The sequence below is a fragment of the Pyxicephalus adspersus genome, chromosome 2 (genome assembly GCF_032062135.1).
Source record: "Pyxicephalus adspersus chromosome 2, UCB_Pads_2.0, whole genome shotgun sequence".
NCBI lineage: Eukaryota > Metazoa > Chordata > Amphibia > Anura > Pyxicephalidae > Pyxicephalus > Pyxicephalus adspersus.
This window is the reverse complement of record NC_092859.1, coordinates 58,388,065-58,413,197: the sequence shown is the minus strand read 5'-3', so window position 1 is coordinate 58,413,197 and position 25,133 is coordinate 58,388,065. Positions and strand designations below refer to the sequence as shown.

General features: G+C 40.1%; 1 protein-coding gene across 1 annotated transcript in view; it reads right to left on the bottom strand.

Moving 5' to 3' along the window:
* The window catches only part of TGFBI (transforming growth factor beta induced), a 79,752-nt gene that overhangs the window by 15,634 nt on the left and 38,985 nt on the right, over window positions 1-25,133 (bottom strand). The window contains exons 8-12 of the mRNA XM_072400818.1: window positions 20,968-21,180; window positions 18,460-18,597; window positions 7,788-7,933; window positions 4,241-4,377; window positions 686-816 (exon numbers count right to left, since the gene is read on the bottom strand). Coding sequence (XP_072256919.1) covers window positions 686-816; window positions 4,241-4,377; window positions 7,788-7,933; window positions 18,460-18,597; window positions 20,968-21,180 — 765 coding nt within the window. The remainder of the gene's footprint in view (window positions 1-685; window positions 817-4,240; window positions 4,378-7,787; window positions 7,934-18,459; window positions 18,598-20,967; window positions 21,181-25,133) is intronic.

Below are 25,133 nucleotides of genomic sequence, written 5' to 3'. Positions count from 1 at the left end.
TCCCATTTATGCCACCACTGTTAGGAGCAATCTAGCCATACCCACCATTCCAGAAGGCATATTACAAACCCAACATTTTAAAATAACAGAGTTTTATAGTTTGCTCACGGTCCCAACATTTCTCCAGGGCCAAGGCAGATTAAAATACCAGGGTTTTCTGGGTATCTCACAGTCCTATATTGTCTCTAGGACAAATGCAGATTACAATAACAGGACAGGGAAGAAAAATATAACAATAGACAGAAGACATAATGATAACAGTAGAGAGAAATTCAGAGGAAAAAAAGGAAAAGAAATTACAAGCATACCTATCATAAGAATCATAAAGTCAAAATGAACAAGATGCAATCCAGATGAATTGATGCAATAGCATTTCAGTTGTTCTAGTGACTGACTGTGATTGCTTTCAGTATGACACAGTATTGTCAATGCAGTTAACACTAGGGAGTGATGGATCCAGTTAACTTATTTTAAGTTAAGCCAAGTTGCATGCCAACCCTTTAACCTCTTAATGATGTGATCTTAGTTTACAAGTATTAAACAATCAACCAATCCTTTTTATTTGATTCACTTCACTTTCTTTTGCATATGCATGCACAGTTTTGGATTTTTCGATTTAATGTGTATATTTTAAACAATTAATTTATTGGGGAAGCCTGATGACCGCTAAGGTCACCATTCATACCTAATAGTCTGTTCAATTCTGCTTTAGGGAGAGCCCGGAAAGCTTCATCGGTTGGTGCGAAGACTGTGAAAGTGCCTTCCCTGTTCAGTGTCTCAGTGAGTCCAGCAGACTGGATTGCAGCCACTAATAAACTACAAAAACATGAGAATGACTTGGTCTTTTAGCAAAGTGAAAAAAAGTACATTACAACACCTAAACAATCCCTTTACTAACCTCTCTATTTCGATAAAATTATCAGGGAAGAATAAAGATAGGTTCCTACAATTTTGTGTGAAGGGGAATAAAATCTAAAATAAAAAAAAAAAAGTTAGGTGGACTAATTGTTAACTAATGAAGTTACCTGGCTCCCCTGGTATTATATTTCTTAATTGATAAGGTTACTGTATTTTTGGCATAGCTATTGAGTAATATTTATTTCAGAAGTGAAGCTGAAGGAGTAATTTATAGAAGGGTATGCACTGGTCTTCTTGCTACAAGCAAAAGAGATAAATAACATAGAATTGTTCAACGGTCTTTATATTTTGGAGATAATTTCTTTTGTAGTTAACCTTTTTGCTTTTGAACATTCCAAATATCTGTCACTAGTTGGAAACCCAAAATGTGAACAGGCTTTACTCTATAAAATTAAAAATAAATATATAAACATATATATATAAAATAAAAATAAATATATAAACTTTATTTTTATAAACTATAAAAATAAAGAATGGAAGGTGTGACAGTGTCCCAAGTTTTGAATGAAAATGTCCTGTACAGTGTTTATATAGCACCCAAGCTGAGGCGTTTTGCATATGATCCAGGAAAAGTTTTGCTGAGGTTCAGCAGACAGGTGTCTTTAATGAAAGTTGATGTTAAGGCTTACTCTACATGGACTGTTTCCCCAGCGTTTAACCTGAGGCTTTTAAAGCCCATGTTTGAAATCCCCATGCATTCCAATGGGCTAATCTACACCAGGAAGTTTCCTTCGGGCACGTTTATGAGCTTTATATTAAACATTGCTTGCAACATTTAAAAAAATTAAAATGCATGGTAAACGCGGGAAAATGCCAAAAAACACTCCTATTGAACTTAATGGAGGCTTTTACAAGCGTTTTAAAGCTTGTTATGAAAGCTTATATTGTAAACAATGGGGGCTTTTATAAGGGTTTTTAGCAGGTCTTTGGAATCTGGAAGCCCCCTTTATTAAAGAGACTTCCAGATCTCCACCACCCCACCCTGGGGAATGAGTACAGGGGTACATAAAACTCCTTTACTCATCCCCTGAAAGGGTTAAAATATGTGTAAAAAATAGGATGAGGCTCTAATAATAAAGTATTTTATTAAATATGTGTGTGTCAGTGTAACTAAACTTTTTTTTTTAAAGGTTATCCCAATGATAGGATGATTCCACGGCTGCAATCATGACATGAGCACAGCCATGGGACTCCTCCTGACAGTAAGGGAATCCCGGGCACTAGGGTTTAAATGAGGACAAGGCTTTCCATTCACCTCCAGTGCCTGTGATTGGCTGAGGTTGTCCAGTTCTCAGCCATTCAGCACTAGACTTGAATGGGGAGACTTGTCCACATTCATCTCTAGTGCTCTGTGATTGGCTGAGAAATAGGAAACCCTGATGACAGCTCAAGCCTGATTGCTCCCGCAGCCCTAGAGGAGATGTGACATGTATCTGTAGCACATACTACAGCTCCTCTAGGGCTGCTGGAGCAATTAGGGGAGCGGAGCTGTCATCATAGCAGAGCTCTGCTGATTGCTCTGCTCCCTGATTGGCTGAGGAAAGGGAAATCCTGATGATGCTTGAGCTGTCATCAGGGTTTCCTATTTCTCAGCCAGCCTCAAGTCTAGTGCTGAATGGCTGAGCATTGGAAAACCTCAGCCAATCACAGAGCACTAGAGGTGAATGGAGAGCCTTGTCCTCATTTAACCCCTAGTGCCTGGGGATCCCTCACTGTCAGGAGGAGTCCCATGGCTGTGCTCATGTCATGATTGCAGCCGTGGGAATCATCCTGGCATTAGGATAACCTGGAAAAAAGTTTAGTTACACAAACACACATTTAAAAAAAAATAATTTAACAACAAAGCCTCGTCCAATTTTTTACCCATATTTTAACCCTTTCAGGGAATGAGTAAGGGGTTTCATGTACCCCTGTACTCATTCCCTGAAAGGGTTAAAAGTAAACTTTTTATAAACGTTTATGTAAAATCGCTTATGTAAAATGCGTCACAAGCTTTAAAATGCTTGTAAAAGTGCATAGAAACGTATATAAACGAGACAGGAACTTTTAAATGGGTTTTTTAAACCGTCCTTTAGAGCCAGCCTAAGGGCCCTGAAGCTAGTCAACAAATAGTTGGGAGGGATCAATGGCCACCTGGTACATGTCCAGGTCTGCACCTGGTTTCAAAGAGCACAGGTGCTCTATTAAAGCGGAAATTAACAAAAAAAAACTCGCTCACCTATTCCCTCTGAGGTTTCCTGGAGGAAAAAGAGTGCCAATCTGACTTTGTATGCGTGAGATCAGCTTTTCACCTCCTCCATTGAAGAAAAAGCTCCTGGGTTGTGAAATGTATGTATTCCAGGACACTCCCATTTTAACACAAGAAAGAAGGTAATTTTTGCTTTTTATAAAACTGTCTATGTAAAGTACAAATTTTAGTTTAGGTCCAATTTAGGAGAATCAGCAGAACAATGCTGGGAGTTCAGTGGCTTCCCAAAACTAGAAGGGAAAGGAGCTCCAAAAACAACTGTTTAGGATGAAGTTGTCAAGTTTTTAATGACAACTTTAATGCAAACAGGCTTTGTTTTGTATTTCTCTGATATTTCATCAATAGAGCAGGATTTATCAAAGAGGTAATTAGTGGCCCAGCTAAGCTATAGTTTGCTTTGTTGTTCTTTTTTTTTCTCTTTCTTGTGTTAAATAAAGAACCCAGAGAGGAGCCTGAACTTCATTTCTCAAGTCAATTGACCCTGTGCTGCCTCACTAAATAGCTGCAAGCCTATTGTCATGAGCAATCCCCCGCAGAAAGTTCACATTGACTCTTTTTTAAAGGTAAATAGGAAACTGACTCTTTTTAGTGTTTTAAAAGAAGGTTTCTGGTGGTTCCTTGCACCACTAGCAATTTGTACCTCTCAGGACAGGTAAACTGACACCAGTGATCTTTTTGTCTATCTGTAAGAGTGAGACATTTTTCCCAGTGACCAGCAATGTAAAGGGAATTCTTCCCAATGACTACCTTTTGATATAAAATTTGGCTATAATAGGTATACCAGGGGTTTCCTAGGATCTGAAAGTTAATCCTAACGGGTTTTTCCATGAAAAAAGGTCAAGAAAGGGTGCTTTACAGTCTTGTTTGTGTTGCAACCACATTTTTATTTATTATTATTCAGCTTTTTTTTGTCTTCCCAAAGTATTTTAAAAGGAAAGCTTTTGATTGCTAAAAAGCATATACAAGACAAAAAACAAAAGGAAAATATACAAATCTGATATAGTTTTAAGCAGCCCCCTGGTTGACCAATATTACCATGAGTTTTCACATTATAAGAACAAAAATGATTAGTACCTGAAGCGATTATCAGCTTTAAGAACATCCATGACATTTACTGAAGGTGGAGTCAAAAGCTTGTCAACAATAAACATAGTACCATATCTTCCCTTTTTGTCATGTGCATCTATACAGCTGTTTTCAATGCAAAGGGCCTAGAAAAGATGATTAAGTTCAAGTCAAGTTGTGCAACATTTATGGATACTATCGCTATGTAAACCTGTGTCATAACTACGCATGCAGAATTTGCATGATCTGGACTAGCAGTAAATGTTACAACTTGTTAAAACTAAACTTTGTTCACATTGGTGGCTATATGCATTGTAGTAAAATTCATCTTCAAAGTTCACAACACAGACACTGAACCACAGAGACAGCTCTTTTTTAATTGTTTCCATTGCAGCAAAGCGTTGGATGCTTATCATCTAATGTAAACAAACATCTAATGTTTCTAAACTAATAAAAATTGGCAGATGTTTGACTTAAACTGTTTTTTTTTTTTTTTATGAAGGGTGAACTGTTCACCAAAAATGGCAATGTTTATAAAATGACACTCTAGTTTGCCCTGTTTGAAAAATAAAAAATTAATAGACAAGGTCTTTTGCGATATTTTGGTTCGTGGTTGTATAACAACAAAATAACAATTTCATTTCTACTATAAAGGGTGAGGTACAACTGTTACCACATGGTAACAATTATACACAAAAAAATCTCTCTTCTTTTCAGTAGACCTCTTACTAGGTCTATTTTTCTTCTTTTTGATGTACATCCATTAGGGGGTGATTCCTTACATACAGTATAGGACTAGGTAATAACTTATGCTTTGCTAATACTATTTACTGATTATAAAAGTGTCATTCAAATAATAGGATCCCCACTTTTTAAAGGGATCACTGTTTTTAGAAAAATAGAACTTTCTCTGTTGAAACATGGTAATCACTAAATTCATTGGGCCTGATTTAATTAAAGCTCACCAACACTGGAGAAGATATATCCATTCCAGGTAAGCTGGATCACCCAGATTCTTCCCATGATAGTCTATCTTCTCTAGTCTTGAAAACTCTAATACATCAGGCCCATTACGTGGTGATCAAACTGATAGCCACATTATGATCATCATTTAGTATTCCGCAATTTTTTAGTCGCAAATGCCATTGGTTACATTGGTGTTCAGGATCTTTAATATTATTATTAATAATATTAATAAACAGGATTTATATAGCGCCAACATATTACGCAGCACTGTGCATTAAATAGGGGTTGCAAGTGACAGACGAATACAGACGGTAACAGAAAGAACCCTGCCCCCAAGAGCTTACAATCTAGAAGGTGGGGGAAGTAACACACAATAGGAGAGAAGATATGTAGTGGCTATTTCCAAAGACAGAAGAAGATGGGTAGGCAAGTTTAAAAAATGGAGTTTGAGTGCTTCTTTTAAATGAGCAGAAAGTAGGAGCAAGTTGAATAGGACGAGAAAGGCCATTCCAGAGAGTTGGGGCAGCTCTGGAAAAGTTGTGCGTGTGATGAGATTATTAGTGAGGAAGTCATTAGTAGGTCATTGGAGGAGCGAAGAGGCTAGGGGAGTATTTTTTTACCCGGTCAGAAAGGTGGAACAAGAACTGTGTAGGGATTTGAAGGCAAAGCACAGGAGCTTGAATGTGATTCTAAGGTGAAATGGAAACCAATGAAGAGAACTACAAAGAGAGGCAGCAGAAGAAGAGCAGTGGGACGGATGGATGAGTCTGGCTGCAGCATTCAAATTAGATTGTAGAGGAGAGAGTCGGTTTAGTGGAATGCCAGAGGAGGAAGTTACAGTAGTCCAGATGAGATATGATAAGAGCCTGTACAAGAAGTTTGGTGGTCTCTGGGGAAAGGTAGGGGCGGATTTTAGAGATGTTGCATAGGTGAAAAAGAAAAGGCCTGGAATTGTCCTGAATTTAAGCTGTATATGAGAGGGCCGAATCAAAGGTGACGCCACACAACATGCCTGAGGGGAGGGATAAATTACAGTGTTGTTAACCGTTAGGAATATGTCAGGGGGAGATTTAGAATTTGAGAGGGGGAAGATGATGAGTTCTGTTTCAGAAATCTGTCAGACATCCATGATGATATGGCCAACAGGCAGTATGAGACCTTATCCAGGACTGAGGGAAATAAGTCAGGGGTGGACAGGTTGATTTGAGTGTCATCAGCATACAGATGGTACTGTAAGCCAAGGGAGGATATGGGACTACCGAGAGAGGTGGTGTACAGAGAAAAGAGAACCGATCCAAGAACTGACCCCTGGGGAACACCAACAAGGAGGAGAGTAGGAGAGGAGGAATTACCATTTAAAGAAACTTGAAAGGAGTGGTCAGACAGATAGGAAGCAAGCTAAGAGAGAGCAGTGTCACTGATACCAATGGAGCGTTTGATTTGTATTAGAAGGGGGTGATCAACAGTGTCAAAAGCAGAGGAAATATCAAGGAAAAGGAGGAGAGAAAAGTTGCCTTGAGACGTAGCTCTGATGAGGTCATTGGTCACTTTAGTAAGGGCTGTTTCGGTGGAATGGGCAGCTAGAAAGCCAGACTGGAGAGGGTCAAGAGTTGGTGCTCAGGTAATCGGTGAGTCTTTTGTGCCCAGAAAGTTTGGAAACATATGGGAGAAGGGAGATAGGACTGTGGCTAGAAGGTATGGAGGGATCTAGTGAGGGTTTCTTCAGGATAGGGAGAATATTGGCATGGTAGATACCAGTTAAAAGGGAGAGCTTAAATAGTTTGGTTAGGACGGGGGAGAGGGTGGAGAAAAGGGCACAGAGTAGATCAGGAAATTGGGTCAAGCAGACAGGTAGTAGATGGTGTTTGAAACAAAACGCCCTGATCACCACTTTTAAGGCAATGAAGGTACATTTGCTAGGGGGTGCTACAATTATATGTAAGTCTAAAAACATTTACATGTGGAGATAATTAACATATATGTACTATTTTAACCTAATAAGGATACAGAAATCAATCACTGATTGTCATTGTAGAAAAGCTGATTACCTATTTATAAAATGTGGGGTGATGAAAGTGGCAATCAGGAAAAAAAATTGGGAATCTTTTATCTGAACACTTTATGAGAAATAGACTCTTTTTTGTGTACTCAGGGCCTGATTTATTACAATTTTCCAAGACTGGAGAGGATACACTTTTATCAGTGAACCTGGGTGATCCTGCAAACCTGAAATTAATTTTTAAAAAACCATTTGATATTTGTTAGTAAATGTTTCCTGAATCAGATCCATTCCAGATTTTTTAGAACACCCAGGTTCACTGATAAAAGTGTATCCTCTCCAGTCTTGGACAGCTTTAAAAAATAGGCTCTGATCTGATAATAAACCTTTTTTTGAAGTTCAGCTATAAATTAAAATAATAAAAGAGTAGATAGGCAAATAAAAAATAAAAGTTGTCAACCCTTTTAATATTGTACCCGTTACCATCTGGGTAAAAATTAATTTTGGCTTTTTTCCTTATTCTGGCACTCAGTATATAATTCCTGCAAGCACATGGAAATAAGATACAGTATATTTTAAATAAATACTTACATTTCTGTATACAAATACTCTCAGTTTTTTTCCACCAATTGTATCCAGAACTTGTCCATGATAAAGATATTTGGAAGAAAGTTGATCTTTTATAATGTGATTCTGAAGTAAACTGGTCATGTCTCTGTCAACCCTTGGTGTTCCATCTAAGTACAAAAGTTGTAACATTTATGTGAAACATTAACACAACTCAACTTTTAAATTTATTTAATTTAATGTATAATCGTAGCACAGATCCAAAGACAATAACTGCTTGGATATCTACCTGTGGAAAAACACATATCTGCTGGCTTGAATATTCATCATTAAAAAAGGAATGTCTGAAGAAGTTGAGTTGACAGGTGTGTGGGATCTTATTTTGTCACATGTGAGCAAATCCTTTTGCCACAGTAACCACCCACTGCATTTCTTTAAAGTGGCTGGTTGCAATGCAGTCACTTACAGACCTGGTTCAAATGAACAAATGGGTCTGAGCCAGTGGTAGGCCGGACCATAGTGTAGGCGCAATATTAAAAAAGCAAGGCAAGTATAGACGTGACAATACTATAATACTACTACTTTAACATAAATTATGAAGCAATCTGTGGAAAAGGTTCTTTAAAAAAAAAATAGGATCTATAAAAATATGGATGTTTATTCTCTGTAGTAATTCCCAGTCAGAATTTTATTTTCATAGCTGCAACAGCAAAATCTGATGTAGAAAAAAGTTTACCAAAGGAATCCCCTTTCATAAGTGATCTTTGGTGTTAGCTTTCAGTATGATATAAACTATTTAAAGCAGTGCGAATTTAGATCACCTCAACTGCATTTCCACATTTATAGCAGAATAAAAAATAAATTCAGCTTAAGGCCAGAAAAAAAAAGGATTTTTGACTTTTAATCATGTTTTAAAAGCAGAACAGATACGTAGCAGCAACTTCAACAAAATCATAAAATCAGGCAAATACCTTAGTAATTCTATAACAAGACATAGCCACAAGCCCAGGGCAATAATGACAATTTATGGTGAACTATTCCTGAGCTTTGTCCCTGAAACGAAAATGCATCCTGCAAATTAAGTGAGCCAAAAAACTTTCTGGGATGCTGCAAGTAGACTATTTTTTAAATCTTAATAATAATGCACTCCCAATTTCTCTACCCTTTTTTTCTGTATGGAGGGGTCTTAGCTAAATATTTGCATCTTGTATACTTGTGCAATGGCCATTCTAAAAAAATACCCAAGAATATACTAACACCAAGTATAGTTGTGAACAAAGTTGTTAGAAAAAAACTTCTTCACTTTAGCCACCATAATAGACTAAACAATGACTTTCTTATTCACATAAACAGATAACCATAAATGTGTTTTTAATTAGTAACAAATATCGCCTATATCATGTATTGACTGGTGTGCCTTTTTTCTTTATAAATGTGCTGAAATGTGCTTTTTTTCTAGGAAGACCACAGAGACCTCTTTGCAAATGGTAAGGGTATTAAGAAGCCGAACAAAGATGGTTATGATAGCTCTCAATATTTTACAGCTGTTGGAATATTTAGTTATAATAGTTTCATATTTCAGGATGTTTTCTGTACTGATTCCTGTGATGAGAACAAAAGGTGCAACATTCTATGCCAACCTGTGAAATGTGAGGTGGTTGAAAGGCCTACTGCTTAAAGATAAAGACTCCTTAGTACTTGTGCAATGCCTTTTTATGACATAAAAATAGAGTTACCATTATTTCGTTTTAGGTTAAACTAACATTGACCTTAAAATCATAAACTGACATTAAAAGTATAACAATACCAGTAACATCTAAAATGTATGTAAACCTTTTCTGTTGTTCAAAACCTAAACTATTTTTTGGTACAATAACAAGTTCATGACAGTTAAAAGAAACCGTAAGCCTCAGCATCCTTTTAAAAACAAAAGCACCCTTACAAAACTGCCAAGATGACCTTCATTTTACATTGAACCAAAAATAACAAAATGCCACTGAAAATCAGGAATGTAAACTCTTAGCTTTGCGCATCTCTATTTGTTATATGTTTGCTGATGAAAGGGTAACATGGAAACACCAGACAAGACATTTGAAAATACAGATTCCTGTTTTAATATGTTTATTATCTAAATCAAAAAATCTCCTGCAAACAGACAGGTAAGTTTATCTTATTGCAGAAGGTATTTATCTTTAGTGGCCCTTTGAGCATATTAGAAAGGTTTCTAAGGCATTTTAAAAGTACCAGAAGAGCACCATAAGTATTTTTCTGGTGGTATAATTAACCAGTTTTAGAGATTTCTATGTGAGGCACTTTACAAGGATAAAGCTGTAGCATATCATTCCTTTCCTTTTTCCAATGAAGGTCTGTTACAAGTACTTGCTTGTAGAGGCACAGACCATAAAAAGCTGAAGAAACTTGTCTGTGATATAATGTTTCTTTTTAAAAAAGCAATAAATACTTTATGCTTAGCTGACTAATCACATTTCTTAGTTTGCAGTAACTATACCCTTAAGCTAAGATTGTTAAACACGAAAATCAGAGAAAAACATATCAACAAAATCTTTTGTTGGTCACTTTTAAGTAAAGAAAAGTGGTGTCCAAAAAGAAAATCAGAATGTGCAAAAACTATTCATTTGCCAAGCCTATAATTTTAACAATTCGAATAAGGAGGAGAGAGAAAATACAGAATTTTTAGGCAGACTTTGTAAAAATAAGTAGTGTTATTTTAATTTGTATATTTAAGTGAAGTACAATAACATAGGAATAACACAAAACATAGGACGTTCATTCAAACATAGCATGAAAGCCAGTTCATTTAGCAGATACAACCTGTCTGCTCACACGTTTTTATTTTTTTATTTCATGCCAAAAGGACTGATATATATGAAACATTGAAAGGTGAGTGGGGGGGGGGGGGATTAAAGGTAAGTAAAGAAGTAAGGGAAAAATAATGGGAACACTGGGAATTACAATCACCTCTTACATTTTTTTACAGAATGGATGTAAATCTGTGAAAATCTATGTAACATAATCCGGTATTCCAAGTGGTACCACTTTGCAACTTTTAGAAATGCATGGAAAATAATCACAATTAATCACTGAATTAATGTGGCTGAGGAACACTGTAATGTAATCGGTAAGCTATAACTGAATTTTACCACATTTAAGTTTTCTTGTAACATTCAAATTTGCATACAAGAACCACTATGACAGTACTTAGGCTTAGTCTACATGGACATTTTCCCCAGCGTTTAACCTGAGGCTTTAAAAGCCCATGTTTGAAATTACCATGCATTCCAATAGGCTAATCTACACCAAGGTGTTTCTTTCAGGCACATTTTTAAGCATTTTTGATAAGGTTCCTTGCAACGTTTTAAAAATTAAATTGCAGGGTTAACGCAAGAAAATGCGGGTTAATGCATCCACTGATTTCAATGGGGGCATTTTCTCGTGTTTTTTCTCAGTTTCCTGCATTTATAAGTGTTTGAAACGTAAATCCAGTAAAAATGCAGGGTAACACGTCACAGACATTTTCCAGTGGTTTAACGGCAAAAGCTTTAAAATGCTGGTAAAAGTGCATAAAAACGCAGCAGGAAGGTTTACATGCGTATTATTGGTACCGTAAACCATGACCAAATATGTTCATACCAACTACATCTGATGGCCTTCTTTGAAGGGTACAAAAAACATCATTATTTATGTCCCTTTAGACCATGGAAATGTTTATTAGCACCATTGCAATTTGAAGTAGCCCCATGAGCTGTTTTATAACTTCTTCTTTAGCAATCAAGGCAAAACCAAGGAAACCAAGGAAAGGTAAAAATGCCATTTAATAAAAAGCAAACCGGAGTGCGCATGCGCCGCCGTCTATGGAGGACGCTCAATAGACGGCTCGGCATCCCCTGGACCCCGTGCAGGCTCCTATGGTAGCGGCATTCGGCAGACACGCCACCCACGCACAGCACAGGCCCCGGACGTCTCTCCCCTGCTGTTGAGGATGGTTGGCAAGTCGGGGGTTAAGTCTAAAGCTGCGTACACACTTGCAATTTTTGTCGTTGGAAAGGAGACTGCAGGATGCATGAACGGTGCTGTACATACAGCACCGTTCATGCTCTATGGAGAGGGAAGGGGGAGAGCGACGGAGCGGCACCCTGCTGCACGCTCTCCCCCTTCCCTTTCATTAGGATCGGTTGTCGTCCATCATCCGTGGATCCTGCAGGACGGTCGTTCGGACGATGGACGACACCAACTGTACACACGGCAGATTTTCGCCCGATATTTGGCCGATGCCGATTATCGGGCGATAAAAATCTGCTGTGTGTATGTAGCTTAAGGATCGTAATCCCCGCTTACAGTCCCAGCGGCCGGCATCCATGATGGCCGCGCCCCAGGACATGCACGTGGCTGCAGGCTCTGCAGAGATGGAGAAGGAGCTGAAGTCATCCGCAGGTAAAGCTGGGGAACCGGTGGACAAGGGGTGGGAAGGGAGCTCTCCTTATTCCTCCCCAGCCAGCGTTCAAGACACACAGGATTCCCCCTGCATCAGTGTCTCACAACCCCCCCTCCCCCCTCATCATGGCCCCTGTCTGTGCTGCAGGACTCTCAGCCTGTACAAAGAGAGGATTTGTCTTCTCAGAGCCCTCACATCTTCACCCCTGTGAATGGGTCCAGATTTAAAGGTCTGACACAGGACCCCATACCCTCATCACCCTCCTCTGATCTTCCTTTGGCAGAGAACAGATTGTACCTTAATTTGGCTGAATTGTTACAAACAGAATTGGCCAAGGTCACCGTGACTATTACATCTGAACTGCGCCAAGATCTACAGAATCTGGGCAACAGAATTGATATTTTTGAGAAAAAAGTAGATGAAACGGTGACACAAGTTAACCAAAATTCCAAGGAAATTTCGATTTTACATGATCGGATTGAGGACTTGCAGCTTAGGCTTGATGATATGGAAAACAGATCTCAGAGAAAAAATTTTATGATCAGGGGTCTCCCTGAATCAGTGAAAGATGTTACAGAGGCTGTGAGGCGTTTCCTGCAAGATCTCTTACCTGAATCACATTTTGTAATTGACAGGGCACACAGAGCTTTAGTTGCGCCTAGGCAGGATGGCCTGCCCAGAGATGTAATCGTTAAGCCTCACTACTTTACTACGAAAGAGGCCCTGTTGAAAGTAACCAGGGGCATGGATCACATTGAGATGGAAGGCCATCCGGTACAAATCTTCACCGATATCACGCCATTTACTATTCAACGCAGGAGGGCACTTAAACCCCCATTACAAGTATTGATCGACCACAAGATCAAATATCGGTGGGCTTTCCCTTTAAAATTGATCTTTCAGCTTCAGGGAAGGAGTTTCTCCTTCTCCTCCTTTGCAGAAGTTGAACAACTTCTTAAAGAACTGGAACTCATTCGGAAGGCGGATGCCCCCCATGCGCCGAATAAAGAAGCTCCCACATCTTTGTATCCGCTATGGAACACCATCAAGACGTCTGGGAAACACTCTCAGAAGACGCCTTGACTTTATCGATGGGACGCTATCCTGTAACAGGTTTTTTCTTTTTTTCTACTTTATTTTTTTTTTTGATGACTACTTCTTCATTGCTTTTTGCGGAATTTTTGCTAAGCTTTTCAGGCTGTTTTTGTATTGCTGGCAAAGACTTGATTGTAATATTTTGGTAGTCGATCTGCTGTTGCCTAATATTGTTTTCTCCCTCTGCTATACTCTCAGTGGCTGCCGAGCCATCATCAAACATGTGATTTCTAAAGGTTGCTGTATTGACTGTTTTGCCAATTTGGGTTTGACGGGATCACGTGTCTTAGTATCTATATTTTGGTGGGCTATGGGTTCTGGGGGGTTACACATGCCCTCAACTAACAGGGATTCTGGTTCGGGTCTTATTTATTTGTTCTGACCTGGCTAGACTCTCCCTAGGGGCACGGGTGGTGAGGCTTCCCCCCGGAGTCCGGGATCGGTTGGATCCCGGGGGTCAGGGAGGGACCCGATCCTCCTTGGTTTACAACAACGTTTATTGATGTGCGGTTTGCTTGTTTTTTGTTTGTCCTCTGTTTGTTACTTGTCTTCTGTGTGCTTTTCTTTATTCTGGTTCCCCCATGGTTTTTCCATGCCCCTCCCCACCCTAAGAGGAAGTGTAAACATGACGCTAACTGTTCCAAATAGTCGTGATGACTGAACCCCCTATAGTAAATCCAATTCCTACAAAACTAACATTGCTTTCCCATAATGTTCAAGGCCTTAATTCCCCTATCAAGAGGTCAAAAGCATTTCACTACTATAACTCCTTGAAGGTGGACATACTAGCTTTACAGGAAACACACTTCTTGAAAAACTCGGCTCCAAGATACTTTCATAAAAATAATCCTATCTTTTATCATGCGAATTCAGATAGGAAAAAATGTGGGGTTCTTTTGTGTTTATGGAAGAGTTTGAATTTCGCACCTCAAGAGGTGTTTAGGGACCCAGGGGCCAGATTCCTGTTGGTGGTTGGTTATGTGGGATCACAGCTCATTACAGTAATTTCGTACTATGCACCCAATGAGGGTCAACTAACTTTTTTCTGTGCTTTTCTGAATGAGATTTGGCCCAAAGTGCAGGGTTCTCTTGTTTTGTTAGGTGACTCTAATTTGGCTCTGGATCATATTTTGGATAAATCTAAATTAAGCAGATATAGGGACCCTCCCAGAAAAAGTCATGACTTATCACTTTTGCTGAGAAAATATGACCTCATAGATTGTTGGCGGGAGATAAATCCATCAGCCAGAGACTATACTTTTTTTTCAGCAGCCCATAACCAATACTCCCGTGTTGATCATGGGTTTGTCCAGTCTAACATGATTCCTAATGTACTTGGGGCCCGTATCTTGTCAACCCCTTGGTCCGATCATGATCCCTTAGCTCTGTATCTAACGGGCTTTAGCCGGCCTCAGGTCGGATTCTGCTGGAGATTTAATGAATATTTTGTGTCGGATACATTGGTAAAACAGGAAATAGATTCACTGCTAACTGGCTACTTTCAAATAATGTGGCAAGCGAGACCTCCCCAGCGATTAACTGGGAAGCTCATAAAGCTTATATCCGGGGGAGTTGATCAAGATAGGGACTTCCAGCAAAAAGACACTTACTAAATTGATTGACACCGGATTGAAATCCCGATTGGAGGCCAAACGCACTGAGCTTAATTTGCTCCTGACGACTAGGGCTGAGAAATCAATACGCTGGGCTTCTCATAAATTTTTCTTATGGAGCGACAAACCAGGCAGCCTATTGGTTAATAAGCTTAACCCTAGACCTAGGTCCCATGCCCTTCCTAAAATTAAGATCAAGGATGGTAAGTTATCTCAGAACCCTGAAAAAATATTGGCAGCCTTTGAAGACTTTTATGGTCGACTATACAGCTCCGAGGCAGTTGTTTCTGAAATGGGGATTGAAGGGTTTCTGGACAGGATTGAACTCCCCCAGCTGCATCCTAAACATAAAGCGATAATGGAACGTCCGTTTACAATCCAGGAACTGAATGGGGCTCTAAAAGTCAATAAATTGGGTAGCTCGCCCGGGCCGGATGGTTTTTCCAACTTGTACTATAAAACATTCAGCCAGGTTTTGGCCACGCATCTGATTGGTTACTTTATTTATCTACGGGAAGGGAACTTCTTGATGGGCGATGCCAATAGAGCATCTATTAGTGTGATTTCCAAACCGGGAAAAGATGCCTCTGAGATAGCTAACTACCGGCCCATTTCATTGATAAATTGTGATCTAAAAATTATGACAAAGATTATGGCGACCCGATTGGGTTCATTTTTAGGCACATATATTCATCCAGATCAAGTGGGTTTTATGCAACATAGGCAGGCTCCAGACCAAACGAGAAGGGCAATTGACCTAATATCAGTGGTTAACTCTAGCTGGGACGGAGGTCTCCCACGTCAAGCTATGTTGCTGTCATTGGATCTCCAAAAGGCTTTCGACAGTTTATCATGGAGATACCTATTTCAGGTTCTTTCCAGGATGAACTTTGGGGCCCAGTTTACAAGTGTATTATCTGCGCTTTATAATTCCCCAGAAGTGAAAATATCATTGGGAGGTTTTCTTTCTAAAACACTCCCTATTAAAAGAAGGACCAGACAGGGATGTCCTCTCTCGCCTCTTTTATTTGCCTTGGCGATTGAACCTTTGGCAATAGCTATGCGGATGCACCCTAACATCAAAGGCATTCATTGTGGTCAGGTTGAACATAAATGTGCCCTATTTGCTGACGATATCTTGATGTTTATTACTTCTCCAATTACTACTTTACCCAATCTTCTGGAACTCCTAGATGATTTTGCACAGTGCTCAGGCCTATGAGTCAATAATACTAAGTCTCAGGCCCTCAACATAAATATCCCCGCAGGACCGTTGGCAGTGATTCAGGACAAATTTGACTTCAGCTGGCACAAAGACTCTATTCAATATTTAGGCATTCAGTTGACCCCTACATATAGTGCACTTTACAAACTTAACTATGCACCCCTGTTTAGAAAACTTTACGCGGACCTCAGGCGCTGGTCCCTTTCCCCTCCTTCATGGTTGGGACGCATAACTGCTGTTCAAATGAATCTGCTCCCCAGATTGCTTTATTTATTTCGTACCATTCCTGTTCAGGTTCCTATGAAGGAGATAGCACTCCTTCAATCTAGAGTAATGAGGTTTATCTGGGCAGGAAAAAAGGCCAGAATTCGAAAAGAAACCCTATTTGCTCCTAAACGCATGGGAGGATTGGGAGTGCCATATTTGAAATAATCTTAGGGGGATCAATAATCTCGATGGGATCAATAAAATGCCCGGCCTTATCTCACTCCATTCAGCTTTGGAGCAAATTCAGGGACCATCCGACATTGTCCTCCAGACATAAACCCTTGACCCCACTCTGGAATAATCCAGACTTCCCGCCGGACCAACGACCGGCTGACTTTCATTGGTGGATTTCTGAAGGCTTTCGTCGGGTGAAGGATTTGATAGATATCCGGGCAATCCTCACATGGGACCACTTAACCAGCGCATTTGAAATTCCGTTCACGGAATATTTTCGCTATAGGCCATTGATCTCATATATTAATTCGATAATTGGACAGGCCCCGAGACCTATGAGATCTTCCCCGTTTGAAAGCACATGTTCTTCCATTGACTCCACGAGAGGTCAAATCTCTGTCATATACTTAGCCCTAGTTGCCCCTACCACTAAATTGCAATACATGCTAGACTGGGAATCTGAACTGGGCACCACCTGGGAATTGGAAGAGTGGTGGGATATGATATACTCTCTTTCCAGGATATCTCGGAATTCCGCTGTGGTGGCAGCTAATTACAAGGTGGCACTTAGGTGGTACCTCACCCCGGCTAGATTAGCAAAGATGTTTCCATCGGCAGCTCTGCAGTGTTTTCAAGGCTGTGATGTCAGGGGTTCCATGCTACATATTTGGTGGTCATATCCGATTGCGAGAAGGTTTTGGGACGAAGTGTTTAAGTTGATATCTAAAATTTTAAATCAAGAGATTTGCAGCACAGTGGAGGCGGCCCTGTTCAACAAGATTGCTGTGGCCCTGCCTAAACCCACAAAGAAATTGGTCAGGTAATTTTATTGGTGGGAAGGATTTCACTGGCTAAGGCATGGAAGTCGTCCTCGATACCTTTGGATCCCATCACTGCCAAATTAAATTGGATTATGGTAAATGATAGACTTACTCATACTCTAAAGAACTTGTTGGATAAATTTGAGGATATTTGGGAACCGTGGATTTCTTTCAATGATTTATAGCTAGCACGCGCTGTGAAATTGACTTTAGGCTTGTTAAACTGGCTAGAATCCTGAATTGCACTTCCTCTTTCCCCCTCTTCCTCTCCTATCTTTTCTTGTTTGTTTGTCTATTGTCTCCTTTGTCTTATGTTCCCTCCCTTAAGCTACGTACACACTTCCAATTATTATCGTTGGAAAACGAACGACGAACGATCCTGCACGATATCTACGAACGATCGTATAGCACCGATCCTGCACATAGAGATAACGACACGATCGTTCGTAGATATTGTACACACAATAGATACGATCGTTTGAGCGATAGAGGAACTATGTGCACGACAGGAAAGTGAACGAACATTCGTTCATTACGCATGCTCAGCTCATGGACGATCAACGAACGACCGTACACACGAACGATGTTCAACGATCGTCGCCCAATCCGATCCGCCGGTCCGGTCGTTCGTTTCCAACAACTTTCCTCGTTCGTCGGCGTCGTTGGTTACTTTTTTACAAATGATTTTTTGGAACGATTGGAACGATAAAAATTGGAAGCGTGTATGCACCTTTAGTATTAGGTGCTTTGTTTGTTTTATCCTATGCTTAGGACACGAGTTTGGTTTCAGCACTGTTATACCTTTGATAACTGATGTTAACATTTTCATTCCCGGTTTACATGTACTGCTTTTTAATACGCAAAATACTTACTGTATAAAAGAAAGGGAATGCATACCTACGGTTGGGCAAAGTTGACAGTGTTTAATGCTCTGATGACAATGCATAGATGTTGTGTCCGTTAATTCTTCTAATGATAATACTGTAATTGGTTTGTTTTTTCAATATGAAAACTTTAATAAAATATTGAAATATAAAAAAAGACAAACCTTTAAATACATTGTTGTGTGGAGCAATCACTGTGACTCGTTCATCTATTGCAAGGTGAGAGCCTAATCCAGCTTGATTAAACAGATCAATAGCTATAGAGGAAACTGAATCTTTCCCAAGTTCAGATAAAGTTTTAGCTGTAAAAGAAAAAAGAAAAAAAATGTAAATCTAGAAATACATTCATACAGTGAATAATAATCATTTTCATTTAGCTGTAGACAACAGCCATAAAAATCTCCACACCTAGTGTTATAAACCTGCTGGGAAATGCAAATTAAACAGAATACAGATGTGCCAAGTTATTTCTTGCACAGTCCTAATCAAATTTAAAACTGAAAAAACAAAAAAAGAAAAATATATAGCTCTTCTGCTAGCATCCAGTTGCATTCCAGAAGAATGCAAGGAAAAACACTTTTTTGCCTATACTGTATGTATCATACTATATGTATCATCATCCATAAATGGTATAAGTCAGCATATAAGACAATGCTGTGCAGTGATGCCTTAATGAAACAATAGGGCTTCTCATACATTTTTAAAAGTATGTAGCAATTGTTTTGCTTTAAAATTTAATGTTAGAAACACTTCTTAGCCTAATGAATCTTTGACAGCGGCCCCCAAACTGTGGTCCATGGCTCTGGCCGGTGCACCCACCAGAGGTGGGGGGGGCGCACTGGACAGAGCCACGGACCATGTCTCCCATATGCATCGCAGGCTCAGTGTGGTGGGCGGATTGTGTCTCTAGACACTAGGTCAAAGCCTGCGATGGGCGAGTGGGTGGGTTCTGGCATCATGACGTCATTGTAGGGGAACTTTCTTCCACACACGGCTTAAATGACACACGGCTGGCCGGAGTCTGTAAGTCTGGCTCTGCCCGGAGTCCGTAAATTTAGTGGTCTGTGATGTCCAAAAGGTTGGGGACCACTGATCTATGGGATTTTTGTAAGATAAAACTTCAGAAAGATCAAGCTTCCTGTATTTTTTACCATCCAAATGGTAGGTGCTTAGTCCTTTGCAGCGCTTGGTCCCAGGTTTAAATCTCGGCGAGGACACTATCTGTCAGGATCTCCTCAGGCAAGTAGAACAGGATCACCCAAGGCACGAAGTTTAAGAAGGTCTTCACCAGGGCACCCTGCAAGGGGTGATGGGCCAGTAGCCAGGAGGCTCCTGGGCTCTTTGCTGCTGGGGGTTTCCAGGTTGTGACCCTTGGGGTCACCCTACCTGAGGAGGAAGGCTGGAGCCGCCTTGGTGTAGAGACAGGTGGCTGGCATATGCAGTCCAGGCACAGGTCAAGGCAGGCGGCAGACAGGCAAAGTCAGGTTCCAGGCACAGGTCAGGACAGGCAGCAAACAGGCAAAGTCAGGTTCCAGGCACAGGTCAGGGCAGGCGGCAGACAGGCAGAGTAAGGTTCCAAGAGCAGGTCAGGTCAGAAATCACAAAGGAATCACGTGCAAAGTCACAGCACCAGCCTCCATTACTGCTGAGACTAAATAGCCTCTGCTACTTTAAGGAGCTCTTCCTCCCTGTGCTGTATCAGTGTGAGCAGAACCGGAAGTGCTGCATGTTCTGTCAGCCAGAGACAGAGAATGAGTGCTGCGTTTGGAAGCGTTTGGGATGTGGGAGGTACTCAGGTTTCCTCCCACATCCCAAAAACTTGCAGTCAGGTTAATTGGCTTTCCCCCAAAAATTGACCTTAAACTGTATTAAAGACTGAAGTAAGGAAATTAGATTGTGAGCTCCTTGGAGGGATAGCTAGTGACATGACTATGGACTATGTACAGAGCTGAGTAATTTGATGGCGTTATATAAATACTGTGCAATAATAATAATAATAATAATAATAATAATAATCTTTTGGCTGCATGAGCAACTGCAGATTTAGCAGAACCTACAAATAAGTAGCACAAAATGAGATTACTGTTTTCTAAATGTACATATCTAAAATTCATTTGTAAAAGGACATTCCATGTGCCTTTTTATGTTTTGTATAAACCCTGTTTATGATCTTACTGTATCAAACAAGTAACTAATGTGGAATTAGTGATGTGAAATTAAGTGATTATTTTTTGTAAATACATACAGGCAAGCTCTGTAACTCAGGAGAGACAGGGTTGGTATATTCTGCAATAAAGCAAACTCACTTGCCTGTATGCAATTTTCTTTATAAAGTACACTGGTTTGTGTTGCTCATCTCAGTGAATATCTGTTGGGTGTTGCCGGATGTTTCCTAGTCTGTAAATAAGGTAGGCTCTAACTGACAGGTTAGGTGGGTCAGAAACGGTACAGCCAGAATTCAGCTATTTGAGTATAAAACAGCAATAACTGTTGTAAAATGGCTTTTATTTATCCTCTACATGCCTACATAAGGTAAATAGGCAACATTTTTTCATGACCTGTACTTACATATAATTATTTTATATTTCCTTGCTTTTAATAAACAGTACATATGTGTCCAAACACAATAAATTATTCATAAATAAAGTCAAAATATAAAGATATATTCATACCTGAATCTGGAATTAACAGTTCATCAACAAAGTGAACAACTCCATTTGTAGCCAAAACATCTTTTTTAGAAATAATAGCTTTTCCGTTGAGTGTGAGTTCATCTCCATGACAGCCAACTTCTAGTGTAGTTCCCTCAAGTGTTTCAATAGATGATCCAGCAATGATTGCTTCTGAACACTGGGCATTGTTTAAGAGGTGGTGATTCAACAGATCTATAAACATATTTATTAGTCACTAAGAGTGAAAGAAATTACATATGAAATAAGCTCACATCCCACATGTCCCACATTTTTAATTGGGGTACAACCTGTAGCTGTGCTAGGGAAAAGATTTAGGGGAATGGTGGAGAAATATTTAAACTAGGACAGAGGCGGGAAGGGGGGGGGGATGGGGGTTGGACAGTTAAATAAGGTGGCAGGAAGGATAGTCAGGGGTCAGACACTAGTGGAGGGTGGATTGGGGATAGTTGGGCGAGGGTCATGGATAAGTGTATGGAGCTTCCCATGTTACAAACAAACATTGGATTGTTCAGTACTAGTTGTACTGAAAAAACAAAAGCAGTGTTCGCCCCAGAAATTTTTCAGCTGGGTGGTGGGAAGATGTAGCCGGGTGCTAAAAAGTGGGCGGGGCAAGACACAGCAAATTTAGTGCTCCCAGTTATTTATGCCACAGGTATCCAGTATCCCTATTATTGTGTCAGTGTTCTCCCTTCCCCCATACTTCATTACAACTTTATAATGCCTGCTATTATGCCCAGACTGTTCAGTGCTGTGTATTTTAATTCAACTGCCTGGTGTTCCATGTTTTAATAGTGTAATCCCTTGTAGAAGTGTAATATTGTGAACAGTGTGGTGTAACCAGTTAAGCTTAGTTCACATTAGCAGTAAAAAACTGGGCCATTTACCCCTCCTGAGTGACTACTTGGCAAGTGCTAGGGATTGGTAACTGCTGAGCACCTGGGATTGGTAACAGACGGTTAAGATAGACTTTTTCAGGCCTAGCAGTTTTTCAAGCAGCAGTAGTTCCTGGCGAGAGGTAATTGAGGGGTAAACACAGCAAATGCAACCTTACTGCCAATGTGAATTCAGCCTAACTTCAGATATGGCCTCCTAGAGTTATATCTAGATAACGCAAAACTTTTGTCTGTCCATGAACTGAGCCCAGTGAGTCCCACGCTTGCTCAGCTTCCAGCTTCTTTCCGATGCTCACCGTTCCATCAACTGCTGATCTCATTGGACATGTGTGAGATTGAGCATGTTTCTTACATTATAGGAAAGCCCCTGATTATGTGTTCCCAATGTCAGGCATGCACAAAAGGAGTAGCCTAGAGACACCTGGAATATGTGACACAAATACCCCAGGTGGCTGCAGATTTACGTGGATAAAAAAACTGCAAAACTTTATTTAACCTGCAGTGTGATAGCTGTGTGTGTAAAGTATTTTTGCCATATTCTGCAGCCTAACAACTCACTGTGATCAAACCTTCATATCTCCTAATTGTTGGTACACAGAGGACTCTCATAGCTACTAAAAACTAAAATTTCTTTAAAGAATATCAAGATAAGGGGATCACGTTTTTAAAAACTGGTAGGGATTGAACATTTGGGTTGCTGCTTCATAAGAAAGAGCATCTAGGAGCCCAAAATTGGAATTGCAAAATAAGGACCCCAAGGGGCCACTAACATAGCAAGGAGCATTTGGGTGAGACCCCTAAATTTTTTACCCGTCTTTCACAAAACTATAATTGTAATGCTACACTACATTTTCTGCTTCTGTTCCTTGAACCCTAATTTACCTGGAATGGGAAGGTGCAGGCAATTGAAAATGTAGGTGCAATTTAATTAGCCTGGCATCATTAAAACATAAAAAACCTCTGTCCATCAAAACATGCTGCCCTGTTACACATAACTGTCCACTCCCCTAAGTTTGACCCTAATTTCGCTAGAACAGAGAGGTGCAGGTAAAGAAAATTATAGGTGTAAGAGGGGGAAACTTTCATCACCATGGCATCATTACAACATAAACTCTGCCCATCAAAACACGCTGCTGTTACACATGACTTTACCCTACCAGTACCTGAGCCACTTTTTGATTTTACTGGGCAGAGATGTTCTAATGATAGCATAGTGAAACATTTTCAGTTTCCTACTCCTCCCCATTCCAGGGAAATTGGCGTTCCAGTGTTGGAAGTGGCCAGTGATGTGTAACAGGGCAGTGCGTTTGCCATAGTAATTAAATTTTAGTCTGTGTGTGTGGGGATGGGGGGAGGGGGGTTTTGGGTTTTGTACACACCACCATTCTAGGGAAGTTGGGATTCATGGAAGAGAAGCAGACAGGGTAACATATTATGACAGGTATAGATTTGTGACAGGTAGGTGTTGGGTTAGCACAATTTATTTAATATCAGTTATGTCTCACCAACAATAATGCTTTACCAGTATATACTGGTATATGTATACCATATATGAGGTCATCCTAAAGGAATGCAGCATATCCTTTAACTGGTATCCTTATAAGGTAAAATGCTGGTTAAAGGATGATCATTGGTCAGTACTGGTCAAACACTGGCCATTGTCTTAGTTCCCGGGAAGTTAAAAACATAGTGCCATACCTAACTGGATGCAACATGTTTTTTGATCATCTGCCAAGCCATTAATTTGGAAGACTCCTTGGATGAATGCAACTCACTTCCGCAGCTAAGTATTTTTGTTATCTCTTTGTTACTGCATTGTTTTATCTGTCTTTATTATTAAATAGTATAATCTTTCAAGTCTTTGTGTTATCTCTCTTTGTACACTTCAAATTCAACTCATTAATATTTGCATAAACTGTCACAAATTATATTCGTGACATAACAGTTGGTACCAGGAGTGGGGTTTGATGTGTGCAAACTAGAGATAGTGATGATAAGATTGATAGTGGGAGAAATTTGATTGTGTTTGTGCTTATTTATTATTTTGGTTTTTGTATTGTAAGTCATAGTGCAATCAGAATAAAATGCAGAAGTTGTTTAGCTGGGGTAAAAGAAAGTTGCAAGATGATCAGAGTGCGAGTCCACTCCCAAGTTGGGTGTCCACATCTGGACAGTGGAACCCAATTGCTCGCGAGTGTAATAAATATGTTGCACCGATCCGATTGGCAGATCCCTGCCAGTCGGTGAGGGAATTAGATCTGTCTCGGTATGACAAAAGGAGCAGAAGGCCGCTGCACAGGTGGGATGGCTGTGTTTTCAGGCGCTCCAAGCTGAGACAGAGAAAAGAGAGATATTGGAATCTGAACTGCAGGTTCTTACAGAGCAATTATCTCTATTAAGAATGTGTTTGCGTGATACTGATATGCAGAGAGAAGAAGTTGTTTCACAGTTTTCAAAGTATGTAGTTAATGCTGTGAAGAGAAAACAGTGTCGTAAGAAACGGCCTCTTACAAGAAAAGGGCTAAGTTGCATGTTAGAGCATTGATTTCAAGAGGAAAATGGGAGGAGGTTGAACATTGGTCAGGATCTTCTGAGTCAGATGAAGAAATTGAGATTGAAGAGACAGAAGAATTTATGAGACCAATAGTGACAACTAGACAGAGATGTGAAGTGAGCGGGAGATTTGGTGGAATGACTGGAACTAATGGCGATACAGACATGAGACCACCACAGGGACCGCCTGCAGAACAGAATATGACAGAGGAGACTCGTTCATATACTGCAGGGGAGCTGACTGAGCTAGGACAGAAATATAGACAGATACCTGGAGAAGGAATTTTGACTTGGTTATTGCGAATTTGGGATCAGGGTGGAGACAGTGTGATGGTGACTAATACTGAAGCAATTGGACTGAGAAGTGTATCCCTTGACTCCAAAGTCCATCTTCAAATGCACAGGGCACGCAATACTGATCACCCTTTCAGTTTATTGCATTTGCCTAGAGACTCCGTGGCTCAAGTATATGAGACCCCAGCAGAACTGATAGATACGTCACTTTGGCAGACATTGGGCAAGGGGATTCAGAGAGTACGAGAGGCTGGGTGTATTACAGGATTGTTAGGAATCCCCTTCCTATAGATGGACGTTATGGGGTATCTACCACCTGGGTGGGGCCAGACATGTCCCGATTTTCTCCTTTAATGAGACAGAAAATCCTTAAGACAGCGCCACAACATTTACGCCCTGCATTAT